The sequence below is a fragment of the Schistocerca piceifrons genome, chromosome 6 (genome assembly GCF_021461385.2).
Source record: "Schistocerca piceifrons isolate TAMUIC-IGC-003096 chromosome 6, iqSchPice1.1, whole genome shotgun sequence".
In the NCBI taxonomy this organism is placed as follows: Eukaryota; Metazoa; Arthropoda; class Insecta; order Orthoptera; family Acrididae; genus Schistocerca; species Schistocerca piceifrons.
In genome coordinates, this window is record NC_060143.1 from 229877004 (window position 1) to 229897141 (window position 20138).

The 20138-nt window shown below is 42.7% G+C and overlaps 1 protein-coding gene across 7 annotated transcripts in view; it reads left to right on the forward strand.

Moving 5' to 3' along the window:
* LOC124802664 (PSME3-interacting protein) overlaps positions 1–20138 on the forward strand; it is a 100001-nt gene that overhangs the window by 19255 nt on the left and 60608 nt on the right. For all 7 annotated transcript variants that reach the window (XR_007017137.1, XR_007017136.1, XR_007017135.1 and 4 more), the window contains exon 3: positions 1386–1484. Coding sequence is in view for 3 of the 7 variants with exons in the window: in XM_047263576.1 (XP_047119532.1) it covers positions 1386–1484 (99 nt within the window). In the remaining 4 variants the exon portion in view is untranslated. The remainder of the gene's footprint in view (positions 1–1385; positions 1485–20138) is intronic.

A 20138-nucleotide genomic window follows, 5' to 3' on the forward strand; every position in this document is an offset into this window, starting at 1 on the left:
ATTAAATTTATTGCTCGAACAGTCCACGGGTTTACTGCCAGTCCATAGTGTCCTACGAGCACAATATTTCGACGATCAGACATGTCGCCATCGTCAGGTGTGCTGATAAACTGACCTCCTGAGAGCGGGCAGCTGTCTTAAATCACCTCCCTCTGCGAGGCATGCTCTCTGCAGTCCGTGCCCGTGGCCTCACATTGACAGTCGCTGAGACTCTTGCGTCAGCATCTGTGGTGGCATCGGTGTAATTGCCTCGTCCGTCCTGGTCGCCTGTTCGTTTTCTTTGATAAGCATCTTTTTAATTAGACTCAGTGCTGGTTCCCATGTCTTGCTGATGTTATAGGTGCAGTCTCGATTGATGAGTCCGTCCCTGGTACGAATTTCGATAGCCTCTCCAACGACGCTGTCCCAGTATTTAGATGTCTGTGCCAAGACCCTGGTATGTTGGTAGTCCATTTTGTGATTTTTGGAGAAGCAGTGCTCTGCGACCGCCAACTTGTTGGGGTACCTAAGTCGAGTGTGCATCTGATGTTCTCCGCAATGATCTTCGATGGTGCGCACTGTCTGTCCAATATAAGTCTTCCGACACTGACACGGAATCTGGTATTGCTGGCCTTCTGCAAATCGAGATCGTCTTTGACACTTCAGAATAATGCTGTTGTTTTATTGGGTGGTCAAAAGACAGTTCCTACTCAGTGTTTCCTCAATATTCGTCCTATTGTCCTTGATAGTGCGCCAGTATACTGTATATAGGCAGTGGCTATCTCTTCCTCTGTGACTTCTTCCGTCTCCACGTGCTGTACTTTAGAGGTGGGGCGGAGAGTATGTCTGATCTGCCATTCCAAGTACCCATTTTTCCAGAATACAGTTTTGAGGTGTTCCAGTTCATGGGGCAGACGTCTCGACAACTTCAAGCTGTGAAAGACTCAGATATCCTGGTCTCAGCAACCGCTGACACGAGGCCGTGGGTGCAGACAGTGGAGAGAACGCTTCACAGGGGGAGGGAATTTAAGATGGCCGCCCGCCCTCAGGAGCTCAGTTCGTCAGCACACCTGACGATGGCAACATGTCTGATTGCCGAAATATTGTGCCTATTGGACACTATGGATTGGCAGTACACCCATGGACTGTTTGAGCAAGAAATATACCGAGAGAATCTGAAGAATCAAATTAAATTTTTTTCTGATTCTTAACTTGTTCAAGAGTTAGAACTAGTTGGGGAGAATTACATATGTAAGTGTCAAAATCTTGAGAATTTTACTTTGAGTTCAACCATCTGTTTCACTCTAACACATGGTTTAACATGGTACTGTCCCCATCACTAGGGATGTGTGGTGTGATACATCATTAATTAATATTCATCTCTTTTTGCTTGTGGGTGTTCACAGAGTGTCCTGAGGAGGAATATGATCCTCGATCACTGTTTGAACGTCTTCAGGAACAGAAGCAGAAACGAGAACTGGAATATGAGGAAGCACATAGATTGAGTGAGTAAAACTTGTTGTATTTATATAATTTTGATTGTAATTTTTGTTAACTGTTTATAAAATTATCAGGCCGCCTCTGGTGTAATTTCTACACATTTATGAGATATCATAAACTGAAGCCCTCTAAAATCTTGTCAGTAGACAAACCCAGTAAAGTCCCATTTTTATGCCATATTTTAACTATGGTGTCTCACAGATAGCATTATGTGCTAACAATTAGATGTTTAGTTATTGTATTTACAGTGACGGGTAGTTTACATGCTGTTAACTGTGATAGAAAACAAGGGCTTCCTTATTCATTAGTAAAATTTTGTTTCTGTGTGGATCCATAGATACTAAATACTGCGTAAAAGAAGACATGGTCCATTGTAGGTTGTAATTTAAACATTCTTTAATTAAATAAAGAATGTTTACATTATGGTTTACAACAAACCATGTTTTCTTTACTCAGTTGTTAATAATTGGGAAGTACTTGCAGTGCGCTAAAGTGAGTCATGTATTTCATATAGCAGTTGCTATTTGTTGTTCTACTGTTTTTGGCCAAGCTAATAAATAATGGAACTTAGGCGCAGTAAGTTTCAAACTTTAGTCAAGATTAAATTTGACACTGTTGTCTTTATTTACAAATGTCATAATAATCCATCAAAAGAACTGTTGTATGAGGCAACAACTTTACTTATTGTTTAATACGTACCATATGCTACAACATATAATGTGACCAATATATAATTAGTTTATTGCTCAACATTGGTGTCTTTATCTACAAAATGGAATAATCCATCAAAAAAGTTGTTGTATGAGGCAGCAGCTTTTAACTTCTTGCTCAATACATACCATGTTCTAAAACAAATACTGTGATCAATATATAACTAGTATATTGCAGAAGTAAATACAGAAATAAATCCCTTCAGTAAACTTGGTAAGGCCTTACTTCTCAGAAAAACAAAGTACCTGCCCTCTTCAAATTATGGTATAGAATAACTTGAATGCAGCATGGTTACTTGCTGAGCAGTTGATCTGGGATCGATTCCTGGCCACCACAGGAAAGTTCTCTCTTTTACATAGGAGTGTGTGTTCAACACCATGCTATCCACGAAATTCCAAACTGTCTTGGCATGAGTAATTTTTCTTTGCCTCTCACGTCGCTCCAAGTAAGTAATGTAACCAATATACATTACTGGCCATTAAAATTGCTACACCACAAAGATGACGTGCTACATAAGTGAAATTTAACCGACAGGAAGAAGATGCTGTGATCTGCAAATGATCAGCTTTTCAGAGCATTCACACAAGGTTGGTGCCGGTGGCGACACCTACAACATGCTGACATGCGGAAAGTTTCCAACCGATTTCTCATACACAAACAGCAGTTGACTGGCGTTGCCTGGTGAAACGTTGTTGTTTCCTCATGTCAGGAGGAGAAATGCGTACCATCACGTTTCTGACTTTGATAAAGGTTGGATTGTAGCCTATCGCGATTGCGGTTTATCATATCGTCACATTGCTGCTCGCGTTGGTTGAGATCCAATGACTGTTAGCAAAATATGGAATTGGTGGGTTCAGGAGGGTAATACGGAACGCCGTGCTGGATCCCAACAGCCTCGTATCACCAGCAGTCGAGATGACAGGCATCTTATCCGCATGGCTGTAACGGATCGTGCAGCCACATCTTGATCCCTGAGTCAACAGATCGGGACGCTTGCAAGACAACAACTATCTGCACGAACAGTTCAACGACGTTTGCAGCAGCATGGACTATCAGCTCGGAGACCATGGCTGCGGTTACCCTTGACGCTGCATCACAAACAGAAGCGCCTGAGATGGTGTACTCAATGACGAACTTGGGTGCACGAATGGCAAAACGTCATTTTTTTGGATGAATCCAGGTTCTGCTTACAGCATCATGATGGTCGCATTCGTGTTTGGCGACATCGCGGTGAACGCACATTGGAAGCGTGTATTTGTCATCGCCATACTGGTGTATCACCCAGCGTGATGGTATGGGGTGCCATTGGTTACACGTCTCGGTCACCTCTTGTTCGCATTGATGGCACTTTGAACAGTGGACGTTACATTTCAGATGTGTTACATGTGGCTCTAGCCTTCATTCGATCCCTGCGAAACTCTACATTTGTACAGGACAATGCACGACCGCATGTTGTAGGTTCTGTGCGGGCCTTTTTGGATACAGAAAATGTTCGACTGCTGCCCTGGCCAGCACATTCTCCAGATCTCTCACCAATTGAAAAGTCTGGTCAATGGTGGTCGAGCAACTGGCTCGTCACAATACTCCAGTCACCACTCTTGATGAACTGTGGTATCGTTTTGAAGCTGTGTGGACAGCTGTACCTGTACACACCATCCAAGCTCTGTTTGACTCAATGTCCAGGCGTATCAAGGCCGTTATTATGGCCAGAGGTGGTTGTTCTGGGTACTGATTTCTCAGGATCTATGCACCCAAACAGCGCGAAAATGTAATCACATGTCATTTCTAGTATAATATATTTGTCCAATGAATACCCGTTTATCATCTGCACTTCTTCTTGGTGTAGCAATTTTAATGGCCAGTAGTGTATAATTAGTACATTGCAGGAGGAAATATGGGAATTCCTTCAGTAACTTGGTAAGGCCTTACTTCTCAGAAAAACAAAATACTTGCCCGCTCAAATCATGATAGAGAATGTAATGTTCCTGTTCTCATTGTTCACTACTGATAGTGGACATAGATTAACTGCAATAGCAGTTTACTCCAAAATAATAAGTTTATTGCACTGCATTTCCAGTTATTCAAGAGCAGGAACTGAGAGAAATATTGTGTTCAACTTTTTGGATTGCTGATCATGACAGTTGATTATAGTCATTCCATTGGCTGCCTGAATTCTTTCAGTTTAGTATGCAACTGGCTGCCTGAATTCTTTCAGTTTAGTATGCAACTTGTGAAACTGATTTTTTTAAAAAATAATTTTAACATGTAATTTTGGATAATACTTCAATGTATTTTTGACTTTTTGGTTAAATAAAATCAAAAATAGTATAACTGCAATATAGAACACACTTGTCGTGTTTGCTCAGCCACAGCTTTCCATACTGTTTGCCACAATCCAACTGTGTTGCAACCACTCCTACTCAGAATAGAAAGCAAGTCAAAGATCTAATTTACTTTCAAGGATAGTGGATCATAATTTTTGTGAGTTGGTTAACAATAATATTTTCATTATTAGTTTTCTGTACAGTTGTTAAAATAATTTGGTCTTACAGAAATTAATTTGGTAAAGTGCAATAACTATTTTGAAACATTTTAATTAGATGAATTAAATAAAATAATGTTTCTAATAACTGATTTTGGATGTGACAGGATCACATGAATAAATGCTGTCTATACAAACTTTCCTTAAAAAAATCAATATAAGGAAAAGATAGATTGTTACTTACTGTAAAGATGTGTTAAATTGCAGACAGTTACAATGAAAAGACACAAACACATTAGCTTTTGGCAATAGCCTTTGTCAGAAAATGAAAGACGTGTGTGTGTGTGTGTGTGTGTGTGTGTGTGTGTGTGTGTGTGTGTGTGTGTGTGTGTGTGTGTGTTTTTAAAAAACAGCTATGTTAGGAAACAATGGCTTCTGCATTTCTGTGGTTTCACATAAATGGGCCGCACTGAGCGCACTAGTTAAATTTGTTGCTCATGCAAAATACAGGGACTGAAATTTCCTGTCAATACTTCTTATAGGTCAGAGCAAATGAAAATTAACATTGTTTTCACAATGTGGTGTATTTAAACCAGTAATGTTACTGTTACACAATTAACTGGACCAGAAGTAGCAGGAGTGTTGCTAACATGAATGAGAATTGCCTGCCTGTGGCTGGGAGTCTGATTGGGTGAAAGACCTAGATATTAAATAACTTCATGGAATCATTTGTAGCCCATGAAACTGGAGAGTTGGCTGACAACCCCTATGGGGATGAGATGCCAAGTTGTGAGGTCTGTGGGTTATCATTTTGGAATTCGGGACAAATGGTCCTTCATGATTAACAAGGTAATTTTTCCAGTACAGAAAGCCTACAAAGCATACAAAAGTCCATCTGCGTGTGTGAGTGTAGAAATCTGTTTGGATGCTTTTTTGTTATTCTTGGTGTCTTCAGTGGTTTAGGAAGTGCGGACTGTTTGGTAGGAAGAGCCCTCACAAGTAGAACATGGAGTCGTTAGTTAGCCGGAGGGGATGTTCACTGGAAGAAGCAGATTTGGCAGAGTTTAGTTGAAGCAAGGAAATGTATTTCTTTCCATGGAAATTTACATGTTGTGTTTATTTGTGTCTTTTGACTATTAATGTTGAACGGGATTTCTGTTTTGTTGTGTGGAGATTCACCAGATATCGTTATGGGCCAGTTTTTGAGGTGTTGTATGAACTGTTAGTGCTGTACGTATTCTTGTCTGTTGGTTTGATATTGGAACCTTTCTGGAAAGTAGATGGATTGCTACAGGGCATTAATTATTGATTTTGGAGTAATGAGAAGTTTAAACCCACATCATGGGTTAAAGTATGCCAGGAGACTGGGATACTGTGGAAGTACAGATGATTAATCTGGGTCAGCCAATAATTGTTCCCGATTGACCCTAGATTACTAAATCCTTGTAAAAGTTTTGATTGCCTAGGTTATAAAACAGGACTTTTGGATTTAATTTGGTATGTAATGTATCGTAGGAGATCTAATAACTGTAATTAACTAGTGTATAGCCTATAACTTATGACTTCCTTTGAATAAAATTCGGAATAGTAAACTACGATTGTTTAGTAGCAATGTAACAACCCTCCCCCATAGTGTTCTAGGTTTAAATGTTAAGAGCAATATGGTATTTTTCCATAGTTGTCCATTTTTGTACTTTTACTGTATTTTCCACATTTTTTCCATTTTTACTATATTTTCCACAGTATTATGAAAAGGGTGGTTGCTATTCACCATATAACAGAGTTGCTGAGACCACAATCTCTGGCCGTGTGTGTGTGTGTGTGTGTGTGTGTGTGTGTGTGTGTGTGTGTGTGTGTGTGTGGGCGCGTGGGTGGGTGGGTGGGTGGGTAGGTGGGTGGGTGGGTGGGTGGTTGGGTGAGTGCGCGCGTGTGTGTGTGCATGCATGTGTGTGTATGCTGTTTATTTTCGACAATGGCCTTGTTGGTTGAAAGCTCATGTTCCAGCAGTCTCTTTGTTGTGTCTATGTGTGACTCACCAGTTTTTTTGCTTTGACTGTGATTGGGACTTTGCACAACAGCTCTATAGCTTTTAAGAGAGATGAAAGTAATATTTCAGTGGTTGGTAGAACCTAAACTTGTGCACTGTAGTAATAAGAAACTATTCAAGCAGGCAAATTTAATACACTAAGATTTGCAGAAAAGCATCCAATTACAAAACCCCTCATGCTCCTTCAGTATTACTTAATAGCTAACTTCATCTACTACTGTGAGCTTAACATTTACTATATGACATTGATAAATATCTACGCAATAGATACTTATTAATATAAAACATACAGAATGGAGCTCCTTCATTTGTTTGTCTATGTATTAGTTCTCTTCAGTTTGCAACTCAATGCCAAGGGCTTTTACACAAAGCCTTTCATTTTGTGTATATTTTATCTTCATTCATTTTCAATACCTTCTTGCTCTTTTGGTCTTCAGTCCGAAAACTGGTATGATGCAGTTCTCCACACTAGAGTCTCCTGGCCAAGCATCTTCATCTCTGAATAATGACATGCAACATACATCCAGTTGAACCTACTTACTGTATTCATGCCTTGGTCTCTGTGTACAATTTTTACCCAACACAGTTTCCTTCTGTACCACATTGACAATTCCTTGATGCCCCAGAATGTGTTCTAACGGCTGATCCCATCTACAATGTGGGAAGAGATAGATTGCTACTTACCATCAAAATGACTTGTTAAGTTGCAGACAGGCGTAATTAAAAGACACTTACACACAAGATTTTGGCTGCAGCCTTCATCACAAAAAGAGAGAGAAACACACACCATTCATTCACTCAAGCAAGCACCCTAGACGCACCATTACCGCCAACTCTGGCAGCTCAGACCACATTCTGGTCTGAGCTGCTGGTGTTCGCGGTTGTGTGTACGTAAGGGGTGCTTGCTTGTGTGAATGAATGGTGTGTGTTTCAATATTATGAAACAGATAGCTGCTACTCACCATATGGTGGAGATGCTAAGATGCAGATAGGCACAACAAAAAAAAGACTGTCAGAAAGTGAGCTTTTGGCCAACAAGGCTTTCGTTGAAAATAGACAGCATACAGACAGACACTCGCGCAAACACAACTCACACACACATGACTACAGCCTCCCTGTGTGTGTGTGTGTGTGTGAGTGTGAGTGAGTGAGTGAGTGAGTGAGAGAGAGAGAGAGAGAGAGAGAGAGAGAGAGAGAGAGAGAGAGCTGCATTTGCATGTGTGTATGTTGTCTGAAAGCTCACTTTCTGACAGTCTATTTGTTGTGCCTATCTGCGATTCAGCGTCTCTGCTATATGCTGTGTAGCAGTTATCCTTTTCATAATATTATTACTCCCCCTGCAGGTCCAGGGTAAGAATAGGCCTGAGGCATTCCTGCCTGTCATAAGAGGCGACTAAAATTAGTCCCCCCCCCCTCAAGGGGGTAGTTTGCGCCTGCATCCGGAGACGAACGGTTCACCGACTTACATTTGTGGTCATTTTGGTTTTTCGCTTATTCTGGTTTCTTCCTTCCTTTGTTTCCTTTCTTTGTCCTTCTCCCTCTCTCACTGTCTTCCTTGCTTTTTACCTTGCCTTCTTCTCCTTGCCTTCTTGTCCACCCTATGGTCTCCGCCTCGGCGTTTGAGACAGTCTGTCCTTTCTCTCCCTCTCTCCCTTGTTTTTCCTATTCTTCTTTCTTCCCTGTGCATGCCTGAAGGCCGACCCACGCGTTCGCACGCGTAGCCGGTGACAGGGTAAAGCGTAATTCCCTGCCCTGGGTAGACAAGTAGGGCCCATGCGTACCCCCTGGTAAAGGCCAGGCCCGGGGAGGGGTGATTGCCCGAGCTGACACCTTCCGACCATGCCGATTGGTCCCTCCGTCCGTTTCTTTGGAGGTGTGACCTGAGGTGTAAACATTCACCTAAGGCAGGAGCGCCCTCTTAGAGGGTCCCCACAAGGAAGGAGCGCACCATCGGAGACGCTGGCAATCATGGGGGATTCATCCGCAATGGATTTCTCTTCTTCTTCTCTCTCGACTTCTGCCCAAAAACGGAAACTTGACCAGCCACCAGTGACAAAAGTACTACCGCCTTCCCCAAAGTTCCTCGTAGTTTCTAGAACTGAGGACGGAAAGGATTTTTCATCTGTCAACCCTTTCGTTATTCAGCGGGGCGTAGATGCCATAGCCAGACCTGTCAAGTCTTGTACCAGGATGCGTAACGGTACCTTGTTGTTGGAAACTGAGAGCGCCTTTCAGGCACAAAATCTCCCTCGGGCCACACTCCTGTACACGTTCCCTGTCCAGGTGGAGGCTCACCGCACTTTGAATTCGTCGCGTGGTGTGGTATCTACTAGATCACTCGACGGATTGACTGACGAGGAAATTCAGTCTTTCCTCACTGAGCAGGGTGTGACTGCTGTCCATAGGGTCATGAAAGAGGTTGACAATGACCTTGTACTGACCCGGACACTTTTCTTGACCTTTGATAGTGTTCAGCTGCCATCGCGTATCAAAGCGGGCTATGAGGTTATTTCTGTTTGCCCCTATGTCCCGACACATACGCGCTGCTACCAGTGTAAGCATTTTAACCACACCCGCCAGTCTTGTTCTAATGTGGCTAAATGTGTCGCTTGTGGCAGGGACGCCCTTGAGGGTGACTGTCCACCTCAGTCTCCTCGTTGCGTGAACTGTCAGGGTGACCATGCAGCATCCTCTCGCGACTGTCCCATCTACAAGCATGAACGCTGTATACAGGAAATTTGGGTCGAAGAAAAAGTGTCCACCTCGGCTGCTCGCAAGCTTTTTGCTAGTAGGAAGCCCACGCTGCTCCCAGCGGGGAAATACAGTACCGTCTTTGCCTCTCCTCGGCCTACCAGGGAGGTATCGACGCAGACATGCGATCTGACCTTTAGCGCTACAGTCGTCAGTTCGCCCAGTGCTAAGATCACCCGGTCAACGTCTCCTCTTCCTCCTGTCACCCCTAAGATGCAAGCACCTTCATCAGCTTCTGCCAAGACTATGACCCAGAAGTCTGATGCACAGGCCTTCAAGAAGGAACCGTCCCATGAAGACTTCTTACGTACCCCGAACTCCTAGCCATCGACCAGTACTTCGACTAAACGACCTTCCAAGAAGGCTCATAGGAAGAAAAGTTCTCCTTCTCCGCCATGACGCGTTTCTTCTCCTGTGCCACCCAGCGTTTGCCGCCCCAGGCCGTCATCCGTTTCGCCTGGCTGCACTGCTGGTAGCCGAACATCTGGCCGTTCACCGGCGGAGGAAGCTCCCCCTCCCAACCATCTTAACATGGTGGCTGACGAACCTATTGAACAAATGGACGATGACTCTCCGCCTATTGATAGCGGCAGCAGTGCTCGCTCGAAGCCAGGCCCTCAGCGGCCTTCGAGTTGACCCCTTCTTGCTTCTCCTTTTTCTTCTCATGATGGCACTTCTTCATTGGAATATTTGCGGAATTCGCTCCAACCGAGAGGACTTAAAGTTGCTGCTACGCTTGCACTGTCCGCTCGTAGTAGCTCTTCAGGAAACGAAGCTATGCCCATGCGATCGTATTGACTTGGCACATTATACCTCTGTGCGTTTTGACCTACCCCCTGTAGCAGGTACTCTGGCTCATGGCGGGGTTATGTTGCTGGTCCGGGATGATATCTACTACGATCTCATCACATTGCACACCAATCTGCAGGCAGTTGCCGTCTGAATTACTCTCCCCACTTTCACATTTACCATTTGTACTGTTTACACTCCATCATCGTCTGCCGTTACTAGGGCAGACATGATGCAAATTATTGCTCAGCTACCTGCACCATTTTTGTTGACTGGAGACTTCAGTGCCCACCATCCCCTTTGAGGCTCTCCAGCATCCTGCCCGAGAAGCTCCCTGTTAGCAGACCTTTTCAACCACCTCAATCTTATCTGCCTCAATACTGGCACCCCTACTTTTCTTTCGGACACAACTCACACCTATTCCCATTTAGACCTCTCTATATGTACTACCCAACTTGCACGTCAGTTTGAGTGGTACGCTCTTTCTGATACGTATTCGAGTGACCACTTCCCTTGTGTTATCCATCTCCTGCATCATACCCCATCTCCATGTTCAACTAGTTGGAACATGTCCAAAGCAGACTGGGGGCTCTTCTCTTTCAGGGCGACATTTCAGGATCAAAACTTCGCAAGCGGCGATAGTCAGGTCACACACCTCACACGGAAGTCATTCTCACTGCTGCTCAATATTCCATCCCTCATACTACTTCTTCTCCACGTCGCGTACCGGTCCCCTGGTGGACCGCAGCATGTGGAGTCGCTATACATGCTCTTCGACGTGCTTTACGCACCTTCAAATTCCACCCTACGATGGCGAATTGTATTAATTATAAACAATTACATGCGCAGTGTCGTCGTGTTATTAAAGAAAGCAAGAAAGCCAGATGGGCTGCTTTCACAAGCTCCTTCAACAGTTTTACTCCTTCTGTTGTCTGGGGTAGCCTGCGCCGGCTATCTGGCACGCAGGTCCACTCGCCAGTTTCTGGCTTGATGGTCATGAATGACGTCCTTGTGGCCCCTGAGGATGTCTCCAATGCCTTCGTCCGATTTTTCGCAGAAGTTTCGAGCTCTGCTCATTACTGCCCTGCCTTCCTGCCCCGAAATCAGACAGAGGAGGCAAGGCCACCTAACTTCCTCTCCTCGAATCATGAAAGTTATAATGCCTCATTCACCATGCGGGAACTCGAAAGTGCACTTGCCCGGTCACGGTCCTCTGCTCTGGGGCCTGATTCTATTCATATTCAGATGCTGAAGAACCTTTCTCCTGCTGGTAAAGGTTTTCTTCTTCATACTTATAATCACATCTGGACTGAGGGTCATGTTCCCACATGCTGGTGCGAATCTATTGTTGTCCCGATTCCTAAGCCGGGGAAGGACAAGCACTTGCCTTCCAGTTATCGACCCATTTCCCTTACCAGCTGTGTCTGTAAGGGGATGAAACGATTGGTTAACTCTCGTTTGGTTTGGCTGCTCGAATCTCGACCGCCTACTTACCAATGTACAATGTGGATTTCGTAGGTGCCGCTCTGCTGTTGACCATCTGGTTATGTTGTCGACCTTCATTATGAATAACTTCTTGTGGAAGCGCCAGACAATGGTTGTGACACCTGTTGGATGGTGGGCATTCTCCGCACCATGCATACGTGGGGCCTTTGCGGTCACCTCCCTCTTTCTATTTGTGCATTTTTTAATGGATCGAAAGTTCAGGGTATGTGTGGGTTCTGTCCTGTCCGACGCCTTTCGCCAGGAGGGGTGCCACAGGGCTCAGTTTTGAACGTCGCTCTCTTTGCCCTAGCGATCAATCCAATAATGGATTGCCTCCCAGCTGATGTATCAGGCTCCCTTTTTGTGGACGATTTTACCATCTACTGCAGCGCGCAGCATACATGTTTCCTGGAGCGCTGTCTTCAGCGTTGTCTTGACCGTCTTTACTCCTGGAGTGTTGCCAATGGCTTCCATTTTTCAGCCAAGAAGACGGTCTGTATTAACTTCTGGCGCTACAAAGAGTTTCTCCCACTGTCCCTAAATCTTGGTCCCGTTGCTCTCCCATTTGTGGAGACAACAAAATTTTTAGGTCTTACATTTGACAGGAAACTTAGCTGGTCTCCACATCTGACATATTTGGCTGCCCGTTGTACCTGTTCCCTAAATGTCCTCCGTGTTCTCAGCGGTACGTCGTGGGGAGCGGATCGCACCGTCCTACTTCGCCTTTATCGGTCGATCGTCCGCTCAAAGCTGGATTATGGGAGCTTTGTATACTCCTCTGCACAGCCGTCCATCTTACGCCGCCTCAACTCTATACAACATTGGGGTCTATGTCTTGCGATCGGAGCGTTCTATACTAGTCCTGTCGAGAGTCTTCAAGCTGAAGCCGGTGAATTGCCACTAACCTACTGGCGCGATATACTACTTTGTTGGTATGCCTGTTGGCTATTATCAATGCCCGACCACCTGTCTTATCGTTCCTTTTTTGACAACTCTCTCAACCGTCAATACGGGTTGTATGTATCTGCCCTGCTACCCTCTGGAGTTCACTTTCATCGCCTCCACAGCAACTTGATTTTCCTCTCCCTGCAACCTTTAGAGTGGGCGAGAGCCTAACGCCACCTTGGCTCCTGGCTCAGGTTCGCGTTCACCTTGACCTCAGTTCTCTCCCAAAGGAGGTTACCCCAGCTTCAGTATACTGCTTGTGGTTTGTTGAACTTCGTTCGAAGTTCATTAATACGATCTTCATTTATACAATCTTCATTTATACAGATGGCTCTTTATGGGTACCGTAAAGAGTATATCCCTGGTTGGAGTTCCGAGAGTGAGGAGTTACTAAAAGAATATGAAGACCATCCTAACTCTGACAATGCAACAAGCCTCCTCCAGTCCCTGGGTGATAATCGAAGAAAGATCTGGCATGAAACTGTGGGGTCCCTAGATTACACCCATTCTAGCAGAAAAGCCTGGTCTATCATCAGGAAATTAGACTCTTCAAACCCTACAACAAAAAGATCAAAAAATGCCATCAATTTGAATGACTATGCTAAACACCTTGTGTCAGTTACAAAGAATATAAAGGACAAGCAAGCCAAAAGGGATATCAAACTACAGTTGAACACCAAGAAAAGAGCAGCCCTACAGTCTTCCGAATTCTCTACTCCATTTCAAGAAGAGGAAACTAAAGCTGCAATCAAAAGTATGAAACTTGGAAAAGCAGCTGGATATGATGGAATATACCCAGAATTCCTGGCTCACTGTGGACCAGCTACAGTAAAATGGTTGACCAACTTCCTTTCAAACATCCTGCAAACTGGAAACATCCCACATCTGATGAAGAAATCAAAAATATTAGCCATACTGAAACCAAATAAAGATCCCACAAAAGTGGAAAACTATCGTCCAATAGCACTCTTAAGTATCACTTATAAACTCCTTGAGCGTCTGATCTACAACAGAATCTGTGAAACAATCAACCATCATATTCCTATCGAGCAAGCAGGATTTAGACCTGGGAGAAGTTGTAACGATCAGGTACTATCTCTCACTACGCACATTGAAAATGGGTATGAGAAGAAATCAGTAAGTGTGGCTGCCTTTTTGGATCTATCTGCTGCCTATGACACTGTCTGGCGAGAAGGACTCCTTTTAAAATTTGTGAGTGTTATCCCATGTCGTAAACTCACGGCCTTACTCAACAATATGCTAAGCAATAGGTACTTTCAGATCTACTCAGATAATGATAGGAGCAGAATGTTTAAACTAAATGACGGCTTACCTCAAGGGTCTGTTCTGGCTCCCCTCATTTTCAATTTGTATACACACGACTTACCAGAAACATCTTCAAGGAAATTCATATATGCTGATGATATTTGTCTGGTGACTCAGTGCTCCAACTTTGCTGATGCTGAAACTATTCTATCCACTGATCTGGAAGCCTTAGACAAATATTTCAAGAAATGGTGCCTCCACCTAAATCCTCAGAAAACAGTTATATCTGCATTCCACCTACGTAACAGACAGTCAAATTACAAACCAGAAGTTGTATTCAGAGACCAAGTGTTGCCATACTGTAGTACACCAAAGTACCTGGGATTAACACTAGATAGAACTCTGTCTTTCAAGCAGCATTTATCAAATGTGGCTGCTAAAGTTAAAACTAGAAATAATATCCTTCAGAAGCTTGTTGGTACATCATGGGGAGCCAATACTAACGTCCTGAGATCTACAGCATTAGCTCTGTCATATTCTGTTGCTGAATATTGCTGCCCAACCTGGATCAACAGTGTTCACACTAAGAAGGTAGACGTGCAACTCAATCAGGCAATGCGATTAATCACAGGATGTATTCGGAGCACAAACACGCTGTGGCTGCCGGTTCTAAGCAATATCCCACCTCCAGCCCTAAGAAGATCAGAAGCTCTCCTAAAGACGTGGAAAAACATTCAGCAGAACCCCCAGCTCCCCATCCATCAAGATATTGTACAAGGAACACACCAACGCTTGAAATCGAGGAAACCACCATGGCGCACAGCACTCGACCTTGAAGGATCTGCTTTCAACATTAACAGTTCATGGAAACTCCAGTGGGATCAGTCTTCAGTAGCCAATAAACATCTAGTCGAGGACCCTTCCAAGCAGACGCAAGGATTTGATCTTCCAAGGCGTCAGTGGAGGATCATTAACCGCATTCGAACTGGACAAGGCAGATGTGGCTATCTACTGCACAAATGGGGATGGGTTGGCTCTGCAAATTGTGACTGTGGTGCCCCCTCACAGACGATTCATCACATTGTTGCTGACTGCCCTCATCGTACTTTCAGAGGAACTTTAATGGACATTCATCGTACATCGGATGAAGCAGTCAAGTGGATTGAAGAACTAGACATAGAGCTGTAAAATTGTACGAACTTGTGATTGTACATTTTAGTCCTGAAAATATTGTATATAAATGTAAATCAATGTACACATCATACGATAAATAATAAAATACAGATGGCTCTAAGACCAGTGACGGCATCAGGTGTTCTTTTATTGTCGGGGCACACAATTTCAAATACCGGCTCCATGGCCATTGTTTGGTCTTCACAGCTGAGCTATTTGCCCTCTCTCAGGCTGTTCTTTACATCCGCCTCCACCGACAAGCTGCTCTGATTCCCTGAGTGCCATCCAGAGCCTCAGTGAACTGTATCCGGTTCACCCTTTCGTGTACTGAATCCAACGCTCTCTTCAGCTGGTGGACAACGGTTCTCCGGTTACTTTTATGTAGGTTTCTGGCCATGTTGGTATCCCTGGGAACGAAGCTGCAGATGCCGCGGCCAAGGCTGCGGTCCTCCAGCCTTGGACAGCTTCTTGTTGTGTGCCTTCATCTGATTTTAGAAGGGTCATTTGTCAGCGCATTTTATCGCTGTGGCATGCCAATTGGTCTACACTTACTGAAAACAAGCTTCGGGCCTTGAAACCTCTCCCCACGGCTTGGACGACCCCTTCACGCCCTTCTCGGTGGAAGGAGGTTGTTTCGGCCCTGTTACAGATTGGACACTGCCGGTTCAGCCACCGCCATCTGCTGACGGCTGTGCCGGCGCCGTTCTGCCCATGTGGGCAGTTGCTGACGGTACGCCACATTTTAACATCCTGTCCGAATTTTAACACACTGTGCATTGATCTTGGCATGCCATGTACTCTGGATGAAATTTTAGCGGATGACCCAGGAGCAGCTGCTCGCGTTCTTCATTTTATCCACTTTCTCTTTTATTCCTTTCCCCCATTGCATATTCACCTATCATTCCCATCCGTTTCCTTTGATTTATTTCTAGCCCCCTTCCACAATCAAATTTTCCTTCTGAACAGCTATTTGGCATATAAACTTGTGCTATTGTTTTCGGTGTCGGGTTCATGTCCATCTCAGCTGTGACGATGCATTCATCGTGCTGTTCATAGTATCTTACCCACATTCCTTTTTTCTTATTCATTAGTAATCCTACTCATATGTTACGTTGCAGAGCATGCTCTACAACATGGCATTCGTGGCTTTTGTGCCTGTTTCACCACACTTGCCTTCTGGATTCTTCCCCCAGACACCAGTTTCTCAGAGCTCTGGAGGTGGCAACTAGCACTACAACATGTCCTCTGTTCTTGCGACCCACCTGGCCTTAATTTACATTAATTTCTTCCAACTCAGCTTTTCTTCATTGTAACTACTCTTTGCTTCACTCTGTTTTAGTTTTCTACATCTTTCATTGTCTTTCCCGTCTATTTTTCACCACCCCCTCCAACCTATATTATGTACAAAGCACTTAGCTTTCCACTCTTATTAACTCGTGCACGATGTTTTAGTAGTAATCTCTGTATTGCATATTACATTGTCTTCCACCTATAAGCTCTCAGGTTTTCAAATCTCGTCTGATGGAGTCCCCATCAGTCTTTCCTTCTCATCCTGTAAGGTAAGTCTCCCCTGACCTGTGGTTCTGGGTGACTTTCCAGAAATCTACCCCTTTTCCTAGATCTCTCCAGTCCTTTTCCATCACCTTTCTTCCTTCCCCTTCAACCCTTCTGCCTGAAGAAGGAGCCACTGGCTCTGAAAGCTCGCCAATCACAACAGTCTTTTGTGTGTGTGTTCTGCCATCACTTTGTGAGTAGATTTTTTTATCTATCCAATTAAATAATTTTATCAATAATTGATTGTTTTTGTTGTTATATTACCCCTATTTGATTTTATATTGATAACTCCATATGAACCTGACCAGAAGCCCTGTTCTTCCTGTGACTGCCTTCACTAATTTCCATTATATCTAACTTCAACCTGTCCATTTCCCCTTTCAAATTCTCTCCCATTCTCTGACCCATAGAATGGTAAAGGTAAACAGTAAAGATTCACATTCTATCCCTAGGCAAGTCAATCAAGCCCAATCGACCACTCTCATCCTCTGTCAGTGGTGTAATTGGAAGTGGTATGGAGGGGCATATGGTCAGTACATTGATCTTTCATTCTTTGTCTGGTTTCTTGATGTTCAAACCATTGCAGATCAGTCAAGAAGCTCCCCAGCTGGTCCCATGAGGCTGACTGCACCCTGTACCATTTCTTCCACAAAGGAAAAATCTCTGGAAATACTGGGAATTGAACCGGGATCCCCCATGGGGCAGTCAGCCAAGCTAACTACTCTGTTACATAGGCAGACTGACCATTAGAATGTAGATCAAATGGAAGTAATTTTGCTACCAGAATATTTCACCCTAGAGGATGCCATCATCTTCTTCCTATACAGCAGAACTTCATGCCCCGGGGAAAAATACTGGCAAATACTTGCTTTTAGCCATTCGCAGTAGCTGCACAGAAAGACCAAGTTTGCTAATACTACAAAGCCAGATCTGTCACTCATCCAGAATGTTGCCCAAGCAACTACTGTAAAGGCTGCTGCCCTTCTTCAGGGAGCACATGTTTGCCTTGCCTCTCCATAGGCACCTCTCAATTGAGGCTGCAACTATGGTACAGCTGTATGTGTTGTTGAGCCACACCACCTATTTTTTGTTGTTGTTTAAAAGTATGTAATAATGTTAACCTTTGTGTTGTAAAGAATTAAACTTTCATAGTGAACGAGTTGTTGGTGTTTTTAGCCGTCACCTGGTTGGTGTGTGGTGTGTTTGGGGTTATGGAATTCTGGATATTGATCGTAATATACATAATAAACAGTTCCCAAGTTTCCTATATATACATATATTTTACCATAAAGACTGATACAAATGAACACTGCATGAACTACAAAGGCAGACTGACTTAAACATGGCGGCTCGTCAGAGCGGTTAATGTTCCAAAGATTGTAATTTGTGTGGTCGATGTGACCTATCAACGCCATACCAAGTGGTCCAGCACTGGTTGCTTGACCATCTCAGAAAAATTTTATATTTGCCGGGTGAATTCCCCAATGTTTAGTACTCTCAACAATATTTTTTTTTAAAAAAAATATTGTTTATTGTTTTGAAATGGTGGCCATATTTGTTCCAGGCCGCATGCGTTTTTTCGTATTTGCAAGCATTTGCATTTTTTACAATTATTTAGAAGTGGATTGTCCTCTGCCTTTGAGATAAAATGCATTTAGTTCAACACACTCTGGGCTACAAATTAACATCATTATCACTTAGCTGAATGTGTTCTTTGATATATTTTAATAGTTCAAAGTTATCAGCCACAAATTAAAAAAACTCTATTTTTGAACAGTAGTTTTCCAAAGAAAGATTAATTTCTCAGCTTTAATATTTTTTCTGCTATTACACTGTATAGTATAGTTACTTTTTATAGAGTATCAATGGTGAGCAGCTTACACTTTAAAATAATACACTATTTTTAAAAATGGATTTTTTTTTAATTTTCCATTTTCTTGCCTGCAATATCTTTGTTGGGGGACCAGATAAAAATCTGAAAATTTCACAGTTAATAGACCTTTATGATATCAAACTTCAGTATAATTTCAACTTTGAGATTCATTTGAAAGTTATGGAAAAAAGATTAAAAACAGGAGTAAAAAATACATTTTTGTAACATCTGTGATATCTGGTTGGCTAATCAAATAAAGTATACCAATTGCATAATGTAACACACCACATTACACTAGCTCATGATTATTTGTCAAAACAGTGCTGTGGTAATTGTTTCAGCAGGTTACCAACTGCATCTGCAAGCCTATACAAGTCTGATTGTTGTCTTCCCCTTTACACCAAAAGTTGTCTACTCACACTTATTTAGCTAGAAGTTCTTGAAGTGTGCTGTTGAAAAATGGTGTCTCAGTGTGCTTTTGATGTTATTATTAATGAAGCATGTCATAAAAGTGTGTATGGAGTGTATCCTAAAGACATTGCTTTAATCGAAGATTACAGTGAAGAAGAAAAAGTGTTGTTTTACTTACAAGTCAGCCCAGAGGTCAAATCAACATGCAAGTACCATGAAATGAAATACTTAAAAAAATTTCATCACGTTTTTGATCATTCTTGGATGGACCCTTTTGAGAAACATAAGAAACCTATAACAACAACAACATTTGATAATTATTCGAAAAATAGAAGCCATTTTGTCAATCTCATAGCAGGAAAATCATTGTGTCCAACATGTTATTCTAAGATATTTGTAATTCACAAGAGATAGTGAAACCTCAGATACAGAATTTTGTGACTTACCAGCAACCATTAAAAAAGTAGATACAGCTTGTGTAATCCTGGGTATATCGCCTGCTAGTAAGATTAGAAAACGAAGTCGGTATGAAAGACCAAGTGCCTTGAATCCAAAAATTGAGAAAATGGCAGCTACAATCAAAAAGAATTTGGAATTTTCATTTTAATATACAATTTGTACTAAAACAGATTGAATTTTTAAAACTTCACCAATCAAATATGATGATTTGTTCTAAAAACTAAATGCAGTACGTGAACGAAAGAGGATAAAATTAAGATTATCAGTTTACTGCTGATTTCTTGGAGTCGAACAAAAGTTAGTGATAAATTTAAAGTGTCAGAATGTCTTGTTAACAAGCAAATTAGTAAAAGAACAGGGAATTTTACCAGCATTACAAAATAAAAGTGCATATAATTTGGTAGATGAAAACACAATCAATAAAGTTATTAAGTATTATGGCAATGACAATAACAGCTGTTTGATGTCTGGCAAAAAAGACTGTGTTTCTGTGATAGAAAATGGTTCTAAAATTCAATTTAAAAAAAAAATCCTGACATTAAAATTGGAAGATCAAAGTTTTGTGAGTTGAGACCAAGATGGTGTGTTGTTGCAGGGGCATCTGGCACCCATAATGTTTTTGTGTGTTTGTATCATCAGAACGTAAAGTTGATGATAGATGGGGCCAATCTTTGAGTTGACTATAAAGACATTTTGGAAGTTATGGTATGCAA